The sequence below is a fragment of the Camelina sativa genome, chromosome 11 (genome assembly GCF_030686135.1).
Source record: "Camelina sativa cultivar CO46 ecotype springtype chromosome 11, ASM3068613v1".
Taxonomy (NCBI): Eukaryota; Viridiplantae; Streptophyta; class Magnoliopsida; order Brassicales; family Brassicaceae; genus Camelina; species Camelina sativa.
The window spans coordinates 46,954,971-46,971,357 of NC_141890.1; the positions used below are offsets into that span (position 1 = coordinate 46,954,971).

The 16,387-nt window shown below is 35.8% G+C and overlaps 3 protein-coding genes and 1 pseudogene across 11 annotated transcripts; 2 read left to right on the forward strand and 2 right to left on the reverse strand.

Annotated features, from left to right (window-relative positions):
- Positions 1-192: 192 nt before the first annotated feature.
- Positions 193-4,450, reverse strand: LOC104726465 (ATP-dependent zinc metalloprotease FTSH 9, chloroplastic). The gene is made up of 13 exons (XM_010445335.3): positions 3,287-4,450; positions 3,141-3,206; positions 2,923-3,057; positions 2,735-2,800; positions 2,451-2,636; positions 2,269-2,355; positions 2,069-2,182; positions 1,857-1,981; positions 1,658-1,766; positions 1,456-1,581; positions 1,060-1,380; positions 849-972; positions 193-634 (listed from the first exon to the last, which is right to left on the reverse strand). The coding sequence occupies exons 1-13, from the start codon at positions 4,139-4,141 to the stop codon at positions 507-509; spliced, it is 2,442 nt and encodes an 813-aa protein (XP_010443637.1). The 5' UTR covers positions 4,142-4,450; the 3' UTR covers positions 193-506.
- Positions 4,451-4,879: 429 nt separating this feature from the next.
- LOC104728978 (uncharacterized) lies at positions 4,880-8,679 on the forward strand. Of its 6 annotated transcripts, none has more exons than XM_087474179.1 (5): positions 4,880-6,103; positions 6,243-7,819; positions 7,951-8,155; positions 8,222-8,308; positions 8,417-8,679. In XM_087474179.1, exons 1-5 carry the CDS (start codon positions 5,071-5,073, stop codon positions 8,422-8,424), a joined length of 2,910 nt encoding a protein of 969 aa, XP_087330305.1. In that variant the 5' UTR covers positions 4,880-5,070; the 3' UTR covers positions 8,425-8,679. The 6 variants fall into 6 exon arrangements, with proteins under 6 accessions (XP_087330305.1, XP_087330303.1, XP_087330304.1 ...); XM_087474178.1 differs by having other exon boundaries at positions 4,996-6,157; XM_087474177.1 differs by having other exon boundaries at positions 4,913-6,103; positions 7,951-8,308.
- Positions 8,680-9,022: 343 nt separating this feature from the next.
- LOC104726466 (agamous-like MADS-box protein AGL82 pseudogene) lies at positions 9,023-10,957 on the forward strand (annotated as a pseudogene). The gene is made up of 2 exons (XR_015571895.1): positions 9,023-9,260; positions 9,856-10,957. The product of XR_015571895.1 is annotated as an agamous-like MADS-box protein AGL82 pseudogene (transcript).
- Positions 10,958-12,162: 1,205 nt separating this feature from the next.
- Positions 12,163-14,598, reverse strand: LOC147935526 (transcription factor DIVARICATA-like). Of its 3 annotated transcripts, none has more exons than XM_087476397.1 (3): positions 14,337-14,598; positions 13,257-13,674; positions 12,163-12,745 (listed from the first exon to the last, which is right to left on the reverse strand). In XM_087476397.1, the coding sequence occupies exons 2-3, from the start codon at positions 13,658-13,660 to the stop codon at positions 12,322-12,324; spliced, it is 828 nt and encodes a 275-aa protein (XP_087332523.1). In that variant the 5' UTR covers positions 13,661-13,674; positions 14,337-14,598; the 3' UTR covers positions 12,163-12,321. The 3 variants fall into 3 exon arrangements, with proteins under 3 accessions (XP_087332523.1, XP_087332524.1, XP_087332522.1); XM_087476398.1 differs by having other exon boundaries at positions 14,325-14,474; XM_087476396.1 differs by having other exon boundaries at positions 13,257-14,516.
- Between the last annotated feature and the right edge of the window lie 1,789 nt (positions 14,599-16,387).

Here is a 16,387-nt window from a genome sequence, read left to right on the forward strand (position 1 = left end):
GGTGGCGGTGACACAGAAGAAGAACGACGGCTTCGGTGGCCTCTTTGCCAAGAAATGAGATAAACTTTGTGTAATCTATGTACTCTGCTGCCAATTCTAAGTTGATAATGATATATATTTACAAAGGCTTCAAAATGTTATATCTTATACATAAATTCATGGTTGAGTAATTTTGGACACGATGGATTCGTCTTTCCCATATGAAGTTGTATATTAACATAAATGGTCTCTATATATACAAGTGGAACAACAATAATAATACAATTGCCAATAACTTTGCAGAAAAAAGGTAGCAAATATTACAACACATGCTCTGTTTCATACCAAGTAAAAAAAAAAAGCTTTTTCTTTTCTATACATACGAAGTCATCGATGGCCAGGACTCGCCAGAGAGGTAGATAGATTCTTTCTAGCTTTTTTAATTCTTTTTAAGTGTGGCAGAGTCATCATCAGATGCTTACACAGGCCTGACCTGAGAGATAGAGATACAAGAGGCTTTGTAGATGTTAACTGGAGCTAGTTTTTGCTGGAAGCAGAGCAGCTTGTTTTCCTTTGATGAACATAGAAAGTTCCTCTGAGGGAACGACTCTATTTAACCATTTCTGCAGCTCCTCACCTTCTACTTTCTCTTCATCTGAAACCATGTACACATGTTTTCAAAACAGAGTCAACTAGTTGAAGAGCTAGATTACGATTAAAGGCCATCAACAAGTGATTCCAGTGACAATATCATGCCAACTCCTATTTTACTTGGTCTCACATGAGGATACAAAAGCTCTTGTTTTTTTGCAAAACTGGTTCCATGTTCAGTAAAGACAGTATTAGTATCCAGTGGTGTCATGTGTTACCTTCCAGTTGAGCACCAAGACCTTCTAATACATCTGGATTAGCACGAACAACAGTCAACGCAACTTCCAGCGCAGATTGCAACAAATTTGTCACCTCTCTTTGAACAAGATCAACTAGATGCCCCTGTGAATTAAGCCTGACATGTTAATTTTGTTTTCCATTATGAACAAGATTAACTAGAACTAGGAGCTTAATGAAGGATAAAGTTACCTGATCTCTTCCCCATGGTGAACCCCCAGAGTCATCAATGCCACCAGAAGAAAGTGTAGATACAGAGACGGGTCCAATTTTCTGGTTGAGACCATATTCAGCTACTGCCTTGTAGGCCATGTCGGTTGCTCTCCTGATATCATCGAGTGCACCTGTTGATATACGCCCTGAGTAAACAACCTCTTCAGCAGCACGACCTCCAAGAAGTGTTACCAAGCGGCCATGTAACTCATCAATGAAAAGCAAATATCTGTCTTCATGCGTTGGAGGAATGTATGTAAAGCCCAATGCCCCTCCTGATCTTGGTAATATGCTCAATTTCTAACAACACCACGGGTTAGCAGAGCATTATTAAAACATGTAAACATTCGTATTAGGCGGTTCTCATTGCTTTACCTCAACACGAGACTGTCCAGGAAGAAGACTTGCAACAGCTGTACCAACAACAGCATGTCCAGCTTCATGCCTTGCAACCACAGCTTTCTCACTACCTTTTAACCTTGCGGTTTTCTTCTCTATGCCCTGAAAGAAAGATTGCAACGTAAAGAAACTTATTCTGATGCGCTGTTCAATAGACTCAGAAAGAATAGGACAATACCGCTATAGATCGCTCAACAGCCTGAATGAAGTCAATTTTTTCAACCGTCATCTTGCTCTTCCTTCCCGCTAGCAAAGCAGCCTCATTAACCAGGTTTGCAAGGTCTGCCCTATAAAACCAAACATAAAAGTTGACTAGATATAGAGTAAAAAAGTAGGCAAGAAACTGTCAGGTCAAGAATAAAAATACAAACTTTTACCCAGTGAAACCGGTTGTCATTGAAGCAATACTAGCTAGGTTGACATCATCCCCCAAAGGAAGCTCTTTCTTTGAAACATGCACTTTCAAAATGGATTCTCTTCCAACTTTGTCAGGTGCTTCCACCTGAAAAAAAAAGTGTCAGAAAGCGTTGATAAAGTATATTACACTGCATGATCATTATAAGTAAGTAAAGCAAAATATTCTACTAACAGTAACAACACGATCAAATCTCCCAGGCCGACGTAGGGCGGAGTCTAAGACATCAGCTCGATTGGTAGCTCCAAGAACAATTACTGCAGAGCTACTGTCAAAACCATCCATCTCCTGTAAAAAAGTTCCCGACACATAAATGGATAATGCAAAGATCATAAAGCAACTTTGGCAGGAAAACCACTTGATTATAAACTTACAGTGAGCAACTGATTCAACGTTTGCTCCCTTTCATCATTGCTGACCATTCTGAATTTACCATCACGACTTTTTGCGACAGCATCTATCTGAAAAGTAAAAGAAAACAGATAAGTTTTTCTTTGAGATTTACACAGTTACAAAGTAGAGGAAGTAATTTAACACTGATCACCTATTCACACACCTCATCTATAAATATAATTGACGGAGCTTCCTTCTTGGCTCGTGCAAAAAGATCCCTTACGCGTGAAGCACCCATGCCAACATACAACTCTACAAACTCACTTGCAGAGCAACTTATGAAGGGGACATCAGATTCCCCAGCAACAGCTTTTGCAAGAAGGGTTTTCCCTGTTCCAGGAAGACCGACCTACCAAATACGGAAATAAAGCCATCAAGATAATAACCAAACATTGTGCATATATAAACTCTACCTAGGAAATGGTCAAACTGCATTATTTAACTCACCAATAAGACACCACGAGGGGGACGAGCACCTAAACGGGTATACCTATCAGGATTCTTGAGAAATTCCTACAACAGTTAAGCCAATTGTAAGAGAAATTAACAAGGTTATAAAAAAAAAATAGCTGTAACAGAAAGATTTGACAATCATTTCAGCAAAGTGCAACATCTTTAGGGACAGATAAACCTACCACAATCTCTTCTAGCTCTTCCTTTGCTTCATCAACACCAGCAACATCTGCAAAAGTGATTGTTTCACCTTCAGTCGAAACTTTTCCCCCAACAGGACCACCAGACTTGCGTGTCCTCAGCTGTCCCGTTGTACTCTGTGTATACCTCATAGCTTTTAAGGGAAGTGAACATGGCCTTAACTTAAACAACCACATTACAGTATCAGGAATGTGCAAACCTGGGAAAAGCTAACAGGGAACCGGTGGAGAAGCCCTGCCAGCACTGCGATGTAAAACAGAACTATCTGAAACAACAAAAACAAGAAAAGAGAATTTAAGCTTTTTGAAAAGTTGCCAACAAACAATTACAATGCCATGTTCTTACCAATCCAGAGTTGAAAAAGCCACCAGAGCGCTTATCCGGCGACCCGAATTCAACATTATTCTCAAGCATTTTCTCATACGGTGTCTTGATATCCCTCGGCCTAGTGGTGGAGTACACAACCCTTTTAGTCGGAGTCACACTTCTAAGCACAGCCTCAGACGACTCAGACATCTTACTACCACCACCAGTTTCACTCTCTTGCAAGTTCCCATCATCTTTCAACTTAAACAAAACATGAACACCATCCACCTCCACTTTCTGAACCTCATTGTTATTAACCTTACTCAAGAAATCACTATACGGCACACTCATAAACGTCGTCTGTGTCCGAGGCTCCGAACCAGGTAACGGGATCCCAGGCCTGAGCAATCTCACCACAAACATAACAATACCCAATTGTAACAACAAAACCCCAATCTCCTGTGCTTGAATGATCGGTTCCCACTGCCATTTCTTCCCTTTAGACCACCACATCCCATTCTTACCTTGCTTCCCTCCTCCTTTCTGCTTCGACGAATTCGAATTCCTCTTCCCTTCTCCCTCCCCACTTCTCCTCTCATTCGAGCTAGCTTTCTGATCACCTTCTTGACAATTCACAATCGTCCTACTACTGCTCTTCTTCCTCCGAAACCCTTGCCAAAGATTGAACCTTTCATGGTTTCTCGACCCTGAAACTGATTGAGGAAGAAGCTGAATTGAATTGGAAACAAATCGGTACGGATTCTGACGAAACCCTAAAGACCGATCTCGGAAAAAGCTCGAAGCATGCAGATACAGTAAACTACTGGTACTACAACAAGTTGAGAATCGAAACCTATCTTGGATTCCTGAAGTTAGCAATTCGATTGTAGACATTACTATTATCTTTTTGGAACCCTAGAAATTGAGGAAATCAAAAGGAAGACAATGAAACACAGTTGTTTTAATAATCTAATCTTCTTTCTTTTTTTTTTGGTTCACTACAGAGAAACGCGAGGTTTACTGGGAACAACGACTTCGAATTTCAACCGTTGGATCTAAGTAAGAGAGATATCTCAACCGTTGATAACGCCGGAGTTCGGTTTGTAAGAAAGATTATCTGAAGGTTAAAATCCAGTGTTGTGAGAAGTATAGTAAGCAACGGTGTTTTACGTGACGTGGAGAAAAGATAGTGGTTGATGAGATATTCAGGTTTTTTTCCTGACCACAGGTTTTAAACGGTGGATATGGGCCACTAATCTGATTTTTTTGGCTTCTAGGGCTCTCAGAATGGGCCAAAAGATAATCATTTCTAATTTTCATGGATATAATTAATTTAAAATTTCTTAATATATTTTGTCACAAAAACACACATAAAAGTTTACGTTTTCAACATTGTAATCTTTCATTTTTCGTCTAAAATACAAAAATGTAACATAATTTTTTTTGGTGCTAGCTTGGCTTGTAGGGAGTACTCTAGAGTCTTGACCGTTCACATTAAATTAGATTTATAACAGTATAAAATCATTCATACATTTTTTCTAAATTTTGTAATTAACTTAATTACCAGAAAATTAGGTTTGTGTTAAACAAAAAAAACTCATTATCTGGTTTGTCGTTTTGACGACCTCTTCTATCAAATAAACAAGAATGTAAACTACCAAAATTTAGCACATTTAAATATCCTGAAACAGAGGATCTCCAGACGATACTATCTAAAATAAGAAACTCCATTTATCAATTTTTATTCGGTTTGATGCCAAATTCTTTGCTAAATTTCTGGATTTTTTTTTTTCATATCACTTTCATCTTTTGATTATTTGAAAATGGGCATTGACGCGAAAGAAACCATCACGATATTATGGAAAATTCTTGGATATTCAATGAGTATGAGCATCAAATTCATGAGGAACCACCCGATTCTGTCAGGGGTTTCAATGTTTTTACTCGTGTTATACATTTTCCTCCCTTCTCTCTTGTTCTTCTTGATTTACTCGTCACCGGTTCTTGCATGTGCTCTAGTGTATGCCCGCGAAAGGCTAGGATTGAGATTTTCAAGTTTGTATTCGTCTTCAGAGCCAAAAAGTTGTAAAGGAGAAAAGAGATGTCATTTAAAACAACAACGAAGTGTTAGACGAAATGCTAGAATGAAAGTTGAAGAATGGGATTCACAAACAAACGAGGAAGAGAAAGACAAAGTTATCTTGACTTCTCTTTACAATGACCTTTTTGGTCGTACCCCTCAATTTGAAGAGTCTCCTAAAGCTATAGAAACCAATCTAGTAAAAGAAGACAATGAGAAGAAGGTTATTCGTGGAGAGGAAGAAGAATCTTGTGATCTTAATGTTGAAGAACCAATGGTTTGCAGCTGTGAAATCAAATATGAAGAACCATCAAATGGTAAAGAAGAGATAAGTAATGTTAACGAACATGGGATTTTAGAGATTGAGAGAAATAAGAGACTAGAGTCTTTAATCGCTAGAAGAAGAGCGAGGCGGCTCTTTAGACTAGCTTTAGATCAAAGAAGTAAGCTTCAAGCTGAAGAAACAACTAGCCCTAGACAGAACAACAACCACCTTCAAATTACGGTTTTGAGGAACTCACTTGAAAGACATCGAAATAATTTTTCTGATGCTACTACTGATAGAGGATTACAGATTCCAGGCTTTGCGCCTTCTGTGATGTTACAAGGGAGAAACCCTTTTGATATTCCTTATGATCCTCAAGAGGAAAGACCTAATCTTACTGGAGATAGTTTTGATCAAGAGTTTTCATTGTTTAATAACCACAAAGATATGTTCTTTTGTCGTCATGAGAGCTTCTGTCGCTTTGCTCATTTTTCTCCAGAACATGCTCAGTGTATGAACAGCCCAGTTTATTCTTCAGACATTTCAACTACTAGGAAATTTTTAGGTTATATGTCAAAGATTATTCTGACTATTAAAATCCTTGCTTGAATATACTATGTGAATTTATGATGATTTTTTGTTATCTACAGATTTGGACAATGAGTATATGGATCATACTGAACATGTGCTCCCTTGTAATGGAAAAGAAGCTACAATAGAAAAAGATGATAAAAGCGTTGAGAGTGGAAAAACCGGAGAAGGAGAAATAGAGGTGAATAATGAGACAGATTCAAACAAAGAAGAAGATGATGATGATTCAAGTTGTTCAGAAGAAAGTGAGTCAGAACTCAACCGTTTAAACAAAGCAGAGCTTAGGGAAGCTATATGCCAATCCATGGATAATTATCCCGGTTATCTTGTGAACCAAACAAGAAATAGTATTCCAGCAACATTGCCAAGAGGTTTAGTAGCGCCAAGACTAGAAGATCACAATATGTTTTACACTCGCAAATGCGGAAATTCGCATAGTCGCACATTTTCAGTTGCCTCAGATATGCAAGTTGAGGTCTCAGAGATAGGTTCACCTCCTACAACAGTTGATTGGCTTGATGATTGGTCTAATGGCGGGGAATCTTACAGTTATGATACAGATATTGATAGAGAAATTGTCCGCGATGAAGAATCGCGTAAGAGGATCTCTCACCAATATGAATCAAGAAGTGGAATAGATTTGAAAGAGGAGAATAAGGAATCTGCATGGATTAAACTTGAGACCAAGCTAGATCAAAATTGTGTGATAGATGAAAACCTAAAAACAGGTGATGATATGTCCTTTTTAGATAGAAGAAGCCACACTGAAGACATTCTTGAGCATAAACCTTCTAGTTCTGGTGATGTGTCCAAGCCTACAAGATCTACGAAACTTGAAAGCATGTTGTTCCATACAAGTGCGTCATTGTCTTCTATAACAGAAGAACCTGAAATCATGTTAGACTCAATAGATGGGGAAAACTCAGAAAATATGAATAATTTGACTGAAGAACTAAGTGATCAGAGACCTCTGATTACTCTTGATTCATCCATGAAGAATTTGATTGATGAAGAAGTGGTTGATATGCAACAAGTAGAAAATGATGATCTTTCTCTATCGCCTAAGGTTAATGAATTAGATATCATTGATCATCAGCAGAAAGATCAAATATTGAATCACAGCATTCAAGGAGAACATGAAGTAACTAAGAGCCCCTTGGATGCTTCTTTGGACACAACCTATATAGAATCATTTGAAAGAGAGGTAGAAGAAGAAGAACCAAACTTAAACAATTTTGTGAAGGAAATAACAAAACAACAAGAAAATGAGGCATGTCAAAGTGATTTGAAGAGTTCTCTTGGGCATGTTCTTACAGAGTTACTAGAAAATGAGGCAATGGGAGAAAATGATCAAAAACTAGTCAAAGGTATTGATGAGAAAGTAACACCAATAGAGAAAGAGAAAACTCATAATATCTTGGAAGCATCTTCAAGCCATCCTCATACACCGTTGGTTGAAGACTATGAAAACTCAGAAAATGCTACTGTGATACTTATGCAGGACCAAGATAGTAATAATTCACCACTAGTTGAGTCAACTAATCATGAGATCTCGACGGAAGGAGAAAAATCTGACTTATTAAAAAAATTAGAAGTTTCAGGTGGCACTCAAAACTCTCAAGATTCACATCAACAGGTTCACCTTCTATTATAATCATCTTTGATTATGTGATATTACATAATTATCTACAACCATATAATAAGACAATAAATTGTATTAGCCCCTTCTCTGTTTTAGTAATTGTGTCTTCATTATCCATTGAATAGTGTGGTACATATTCTATTTCTTCCCAAGGGATATCACCAAAAACATTGAAGTTCACCCAACAACTAGAGCAAGAAGATGTTATTGTTCCTGCAAACATCGTCTCTCAAGATATTCATAAAGAGGAACTCGGTGCAGTAGCCAATGACTTAGCTGCTAGTGAAAGCAATAATGAAGATAATCAAAAACTCTATCAACAAATTGAAGGTATGGAAAAGAAGATAGATCTTCATTTAGAATCATTGTATCATAATATTAATATAAACGCTCCAGAAATCGATGGTGAAGCATACAAGAAAGTGAATGGGGAAATGCAAAATGCAGAGATCCAAACAGCAAAAGACGATAACATAGTCTTAGGTTAGTCCTAATTCAAAAATAGAGATTCTATAAATAAAGCATAGATTAATTAGAAATTATTTCATGTTCTTTATATTGATAACCAAATGCTTATTAATATTTCTGCAGAAGAATAACAGATTGATAATACACAGTGGATCACGACGAAGAAAATAAGTAAAGTTGCACATAAGGTATAATTCACCACAATGAACTAAACGGTAGATACATCATTCTCAATGAAAATTTGTTACAGGTTCTTTTTTTAAAAATTGATTGATTTATAACAAGTCAAACAAATTGTTGTAACATTTATTTAATGTACTTTTTTGTTTAATTAAAATTTGTAAAGAGATTTTTTTGAAATATTTAGAGATGTACGTTTTTTTCCATTTTACTTTTGGTTTAATGTTAAGATTATTATTAACAAAACACATTACAAAATGAAAAAAAAAATTGGGTTCACAACAGATGAATGAGACAAGCAAAATGAAATTAAGGAAAGACGTAGAAGAATTGTCCTTCGTCGAAGACGATTTTGCATCGTACAGTCCACATCGGTTCTAAGAGCTGTCGGCTTCGAAGTAGGATGAGGTGAATAGCTGCCGGCAAAGATGATGATATGAACATTTAAAACAAAAATATTATACCGTCTAAACTGAAAAGGAAAAAAAGATTAAATGTATCTGTGTTTAACTTTTTCTCTATCTTGCGTAGCATCTTCAAATTAGTATATTTTCCATTTTGACAAACTAAATATTCCAGTTTTATTCTTCTTTCCTAAACCCTCATATTCATATAAAGAATATATCTCGTGATCTTTGAATTCTTTCCTTAAACACAAACTAAATCAAAACTCAATATCTATAATCCCGCATATATTAACTCGATTTCACCCATATTCCGACAGAAGCTCCAATAAATGGTTTGCGCATAAAAAAAAGTCTCATTAAAACTTTGCTTCGATATTCAAGTAAGTATACTTTTTCTTTTTCTTTTGATGCATAAACAGTTTGTACATTTGTTCATCAGTTCTACTTTTGGTTCTAAGGTTTTTCATGTTCCATTGTTTTATTCGTTCTGTTTTGGGATTTTTCTTACGGTTTCTTTTTGCTAGATCGATTTTGTTTTGGGGTGTGTCGAAAATTATATTAGCTCCTACTTCTCGAATTCCTACTCTTGGCTTTGCGTTTCTGATTTATTTGTTAGTCGATTTCAAAAAAAAAAAAAGTTGTACTATCGTATGGTTTGTGATCGTGTTGGGTTAAAGTTGCTTAATTAGAGAAAAACATAAAAGCCTAGTTACGTTTGATCAAAAGTTGAGTTTTTATGCACTAGCTAGATGTATATAGGGTGTATATATGCTATATATTCACAAAACGCTAATAAACGATTATTCAAATCTTTGTTTTGGCTTAAAGAAAAAATACTAGCTTGAAAAACCTAAACGCCTATAAACATAAACGATTATTCATATATAAAACATATCAGTTCAATATATTTGTATGTCGTTTTTGACGAAAATAGATGTATGTTTATATGTTTTTGTATTAACAATAATTGCATAGGTTACAAAAAGGATGATTAAGGAGAAAGTGAACCTACAAAGGATAGCGAACGATAAGACAAGGATAACAACTTACAAGAAGAGGAAAGCTAGTCTTTACAAGAAGGCAACGGAATTTTCAATTCTCTGCGGTGTCAAGACATGTCTCATCGTCTATGGTCCCACTAAGGCGACGGATGAGGTGGTTTCCGAGCCAGAGATATGGCCAAGGGACGAGACCAAAGTCAGAGACATCATACGTAAGTACAAAGACACAGTGTCGAACAGCTGCAATAAAGAAAACCACGTGGAAACTTTCGTTAACGATTTAGGGAAAGCGAAGGAGATGGAGACTAAAAAAAGGTACTTAAGAGTGAGAATAAGTATTGTAACTGGGACCAGAAGCTAGACAAGTGTTCTCGAGAGCAGCTACGTGCGATATTCTGTGCCGTGGATAGCAAGTTACACGAAGCTGTGGCGAGACAGGAACCTAGTATGTTTAGGGTTCATCATCAAGCCATGGACACATCAATCCCGCAGAGTGTAATGGATCAACATTACATGCAACAGTATTTTTCTGAGCAGCCACAGTTTCAAGGCTTCCCTAATAATTATAACAATATGTGTTACTCGTTCATCCCACCTCATAATGATCAGCTTCAAATGGACCCGAATCTCACGGAGAACTGGACCAACTTGGGGTTAAATCAAGGCTTGATGATGTCAAAGGGAAACGATGGTACTCAGTTGATGCAAAGGCAAGCACAGCCTTATTACAATCGTGAACCGGTTGTACCGAGGTCTGCTGCTTATAATGTGAACCCGTTTGCGGGATATCAAGTCCCGTTCAATATTCCTTAGAGGTTATCGGGAAATCAAGTTGAAGACTGGGATCTTTCAGGGAAGAACCCGATTTGAATGACGGAGCTTAATTAGTTTTTAGGGTTTTATTTATTATTCTGTTTCTGTTGGTTTTGTTGTATATGATGGCTTGGTTTTGTCAACTTTGTTTTTGGCATACCATCATCATTTTTACATTCTATAAAGTTTTGGTTTTTAGGTAATAGGTAGTATACTTTTCCTTAAACACACTCAATAGACTATTATACCACTTATTATTATCACTATGTCTTTTTTACAAATTTTGATTTTTATATATATGGCCATCTACCATCTGTCATATAAACAAAATCTAAGAACAAATTTAGATATATTTTTGTATTTTTCTATATGTCGGGTTGAATATAGGCAGGGACACATCAACAACACTAATACAAATCATTAAACTATAAATTATATCAATGGAGTGATTTTTCTTTGTGAATTTTTTTTCTATAAAATAAAATCTTATTTTGGCTCTTTGCTCTAGCTCAATTGTATGACCAATATATGTAGCCTAATGACTTGTAATTTTTAGTGGACAGAATTCTGGAATTCTTTAGTTATATGTATAGAAAAAAAGAAAACAATAAGATATTAGTGTCTATTATGGACTAGCATAATGTCGAGGAAAATAAAAAGTCTACAATATCGTAATTAATTGCATTGTTCTCATACATTGTCCGTTGTTGTAACTTCAAGTGGTTGTTGAAAGCATAGTTTGGTTGATTGAGACGAACAATGAATAATGCCATATTATGATCTATACGTTATGCAAACAGTAAACGACAAAATTTGGATATTAGTTAGAGATGGCCAAGTTTGTGTCTTTTTGAACCTTTTCGCTGCAACTTGTATAACATATTTCTATTTTTTTTCAGAATAATTTTCTTATCATGTGTGTGATACTATATATATGATAATAATATGAATTAGACTAGTGTTGTATTTTCATAACCATCATTGGCAAATTTAGCACTGTTTAGGATTTATTAAAGCACTTCCAAAATCTGGTAATTCGGTACGGTTTGTCTATATTGTACAGTAACAGTATCGCACATATGTTGATGTTTTGTTAGGTTAACTCTTCAAGCCGGTTCATGAAGCTTACAACGATGAGCCGATGACCTTCTGTCAGTATGTGTATGGGATGTCATGTGTGTGAAGCTGCAAAAGCCCATTTTGTAATGGTGGTCCAGAAATGAAGTTGATGTGTAGTTGGAATTATGTTACGCATATAATATATAGAGGCTGGTAAACTCGATAATCACACTTCGGTTCAATTTGGCTAAACTTGTATATCGTTTAAATTTGTCAATCAACATTTTAACCACACCGATTTTTCATTTTGTCACACACCCACTGGTTATTTTGCAACTTGCAACCATTTGAAACATTAATAAAACATGAACGATATGTAGCTGGGTCAAAAAAGAAGGAAAAAAACGAATAACAATTTAACTCTGTCACGAGACTTTCATTAACTATTTCGATATTGAAATTAAAACAATGGACGTTTATTTTACAATTGCCAATTACGATTGTTTCGTCCATATGAAAAATTAAGAATTTCACTTACACCGTTTAATTAGAGATGGATCTCCATTAGCTATAGTTGAAACATTGTGTTTTGCGCGTTATAGCAAGAATCTGCTGCATTGTTAAATCCTCCAAGCATAACCTGGCCGTACGAGTGAACGCCACTAATAGCGTTTCCAATCGTTATGTTGAAAGCATCCGCATGCGTTCCATTGTTGTCCGTTTCATTCCACGGAAACGCGGTAAGCCTTGAACGCTGTTCTCCTAGAACAATTGAGCTCTTATTGCTCTCCAGGGAAGCTTCGTCTTCGATATTCACGGTGGTTATGTCGTGAATGCTTGCTCGCCTTTTGTCCTTGCCCCCGGAAAGTTGCCGGATAAAGTATTTTTGGGCGTGGCTAGCGACTTGAGTTGGCGTTCGCGTAATCACAAAGTTCCGAGATATGTTTCTCCAATCTCCTTTCCCGTATTTCTTCAAACCCATGAGAAATAGCCTGAGAATTGTGACAAATATTGAATCAAATATACATCACAAATCAATATGAAAACTTAAATATGTCATTACCAAAATAAATTGTTCAATCTAGGTATGATTTGTTATTTATGTGACTAGGCAAGATTTTACAGCCAAACAGTGTGTTGCATAATCGTGAATCATACTATGACTATGCATGCATTTCTTCGAACCAATTAAGACAGATTGTGACAAATATCTAATCAAAGATATTTTTAATAAAGTGTATATATACTACAGAATATTATACTATCAAATTGTCATTCTTAATCACTATAGTAATGTAAATATTGGATCTTTTTCCAAATATTTTTATTTAATTGATGTCACGATTTATGAACTGTTTCACCGCTTTTCACGACATTTATGCCAATTTCACCACTGAGCCGATTCTTAATTAGGTTAATTAATTTCCACCATTCCGGTATAAAACATATAATTCCGGTTAAATTTGAATCTCCGATAAACCGGAAAAGGAAACAGAGACTTACTTGTGTTCTTCCTCCGTCCAAGGAACACCTTTCTTCCTCTCCAGCTCCGGCGATCTACCAGCCTGAGACCGTTTATTACAAACAGAACGACCCGGTTTGAACCCGTTGCACCCGCCACTACCACCGCCGCCGGCCCAATCCAGAGTGAAAGGCGAGGTGACGTAACCGGGGACTGGGATTAAACCGGCCTCGATGCTGCTGACATCAGCTTCCAGATCGTTGTACTGTCTGATGACGTCACTCACGGTCTTCCCCGGAATCACCGCCGCCACCTTCTGCCACCTATCAGGAGTGTTGTCGTCGTAAACCGCCAAAGCATTCTCGAATGCCTTGTTCTCCGCAGCCGTCCACGTGCAACCTTCCCCGGAAGCTGCGACACCGGCGTTGCTCTTCGTCTCTTCCATGAGCCAGTTCCCACCTGACACGTGTGACGTCGTCGGTCTCAGAACCTCCATGTCCGAAAACTATAACCTAACTCTGTTTTTTTTTTTTTTTTTTTTTTTTTTACGATATGTAAGAATAAATCATACCGACAAAGGTCAATGGATTTACGGAGTTTGGGATCAAATAAGATCCCAAGAATAAAAATAAATTTTTGGGGGTTTATTGATAGGAAGGAAGAGATAAGAGAATCAAAGGAAGAACACAAATATCAATATCAAATGATACTTCATTTTTATTTTGTTTAGAGAAGAAATCATAAGAATTTATTTGAAGCATTGCTTGAGAGTTTAGACCCACTTCAAGGAATCTTGAAAAGTTTAAAACTTTTGAAAAAAAAAAAAAAAATTAGAGTAAAAAATCTAGTCGAGATCTGTGTATAGTGAGTCAAAAGAAAAAAAAAAGAATTTTATTTGGGTAGCTCTGAGATTTTGCAGAAGAAATAAAAGGAATCTATTGGTTTTCCAGATTTGGTGGAGCTAACAAAGCATGAGTGGTATTTTAGTAACAGAGAGACTCGGAGTTAAAAAGATCTGGGCTGTGGATAAAATTTCTCGGGAAAATAAACATATGGCTACAGAAAATGAAAAAACAAAAGAAAAAGAAAATTAATATGGACGAAGCTACCTTGGAGCTTACCCAATTAGGAAAACTATAACGTGCAAGCAGCAAATGAACCCATAAATGGAAAGAAAACTAAAACCAGAGACCAAATTCTCAACTTTTCTCGAGTTAAAAGAAAAAAAAGAAGAGAGAAATAGGCAGAGAAAAAGAGGCGATGGTGATGATTTCTTCTCTTATACTTATAGTTCTGTTCTTGAGAAGCTAAATTTTAGGTGATACTGTTTTTTTTTTTCTTTTCTTTTTTTACAGAAAATAAGGTTTGATTCTCATTTTTTACTCCTTTCTACTTTTTTTTTTCGACACCTTACATAGTTATATTCCTGCTTGATAGTACTTTCATACACATTTAACAGTAATTGTTTCCACTTACGTTATATTTTGGGGTAAATTGGATGAAAGTTTGATTAGTTTAGTTGTTTTATACTTTTATTACATCTTCAAATATAGATACTTGAAATGAGAATAGGTCGTTAAAAATTATGATTTTTCAAAAACAAAGATGGAATGATTATACACCGCTTGAAAAATTACTCACAACCGTCTCTAATTTACCAAATGTGGTCCAGTTTAATTTCTATAAATTGTTTAATTATATATACTATTATTTTAAAACAAATATATTTATTTTTCCTTTTTTTTTAAATCTTAACCACACTATACAAACTCTGCTTTTAAAAATTATTTTGATTTTAAGTTATGCTGTAGCTACTAAATTGACCCTGAAATATATATTGAAGGTTTTTTCAATGGAAAAGTAATTAGTTGATTATAATTTATGGAGTCTGTTTACATGTTCACGATACTAGTATAAATAGTGTAACAGGTACTAGTATTTTAGGGTTCGAACTAATCAAATTGACAATAATTTGAAGTTTTTGTGTAATAAATTAAAGGGAGTCAATACTACCGTGTATTGTGTAATTGATTTGGTTTGGTCATGCGAGAAGATCAGAAGACATGAAAAATATACTCCATATATTTCTATAAAAAGAATTGAAGGACAAAATTCCGTGACCCCTATGATTACAAAATAATAATGATGGTGAAGAACACTCTGAAAATATTTTGATATACAATTGCGATAAAACAAAATTTATATTATTTGTTTAAATAGACGAAGTTGACATTTTCTGGGAATGTACGATGCCTCTCAGAAAAAGAAATAATAACAAAATTTTCAACATTTTTATTAAAATATAAGGGATACTGATTCTGCTGTTTACTTTTATAAAAAATTTCTTTCACTGATTACGTACAGTTCATATAATTTTAATTATTTTGCAATTTGGGGATTTTATGTGTCAGATCGGGAAAAAAGGAGCCGCCAAATGAACGGTCGAGATCAGCGGTAACTTACATGGCCAAGTTGTACAAAAGGGGTCCACGTGAGATGCTCGTTTTGCATTATCATTGGTCCGTTTCTCCACTTTTTTTATTTTCTCTTGTTTGTTTTTTCAAGATCTCGAGGAATCTGTCTTCTCCATTATGATTCGTTCACGTGTCTGACTTCTGTACGTTAGATCTGTTAATGAGGAGGAGTCGACACGTGAGATCTTCGATGGCTCCCAATTGGTTTGGTTTGGTAACGTTTCGTACTTCGTAGCATGTTTTGGAGCCGGAGATTCTATGGAGGTTGTTGATACGTACTGGTTGGTAATCAAATCAAGAACGAGATTAAAAACTATAGAAATTACAACAAACGCACCAAAATCACCGTATGGAGCCTAGCTACGATAATCATACCAACCATCGTTCTGAAAGATATTAAAAACGTTAAGATTGAATCCAAAATATATAATTTTCCCAAACCTATAAATGAATGTACGAAGAAGTTATAGATCGAACTTACTTATCTGTACGAGTTGACCGTCGCATGAGTTGTCTTTACTCAAAAATTCAAAATATACCACAGTGATTTTGTTTTTAAATATATATATATATATATATATATATATATATTTTATGAAGAATCTTGGGACATGTCAAAGAAATCCATTACCGAGTTTATTAGTACAACATAACATTCCTCATTTCACGGATCACTGCATAGATTATATATTATATAC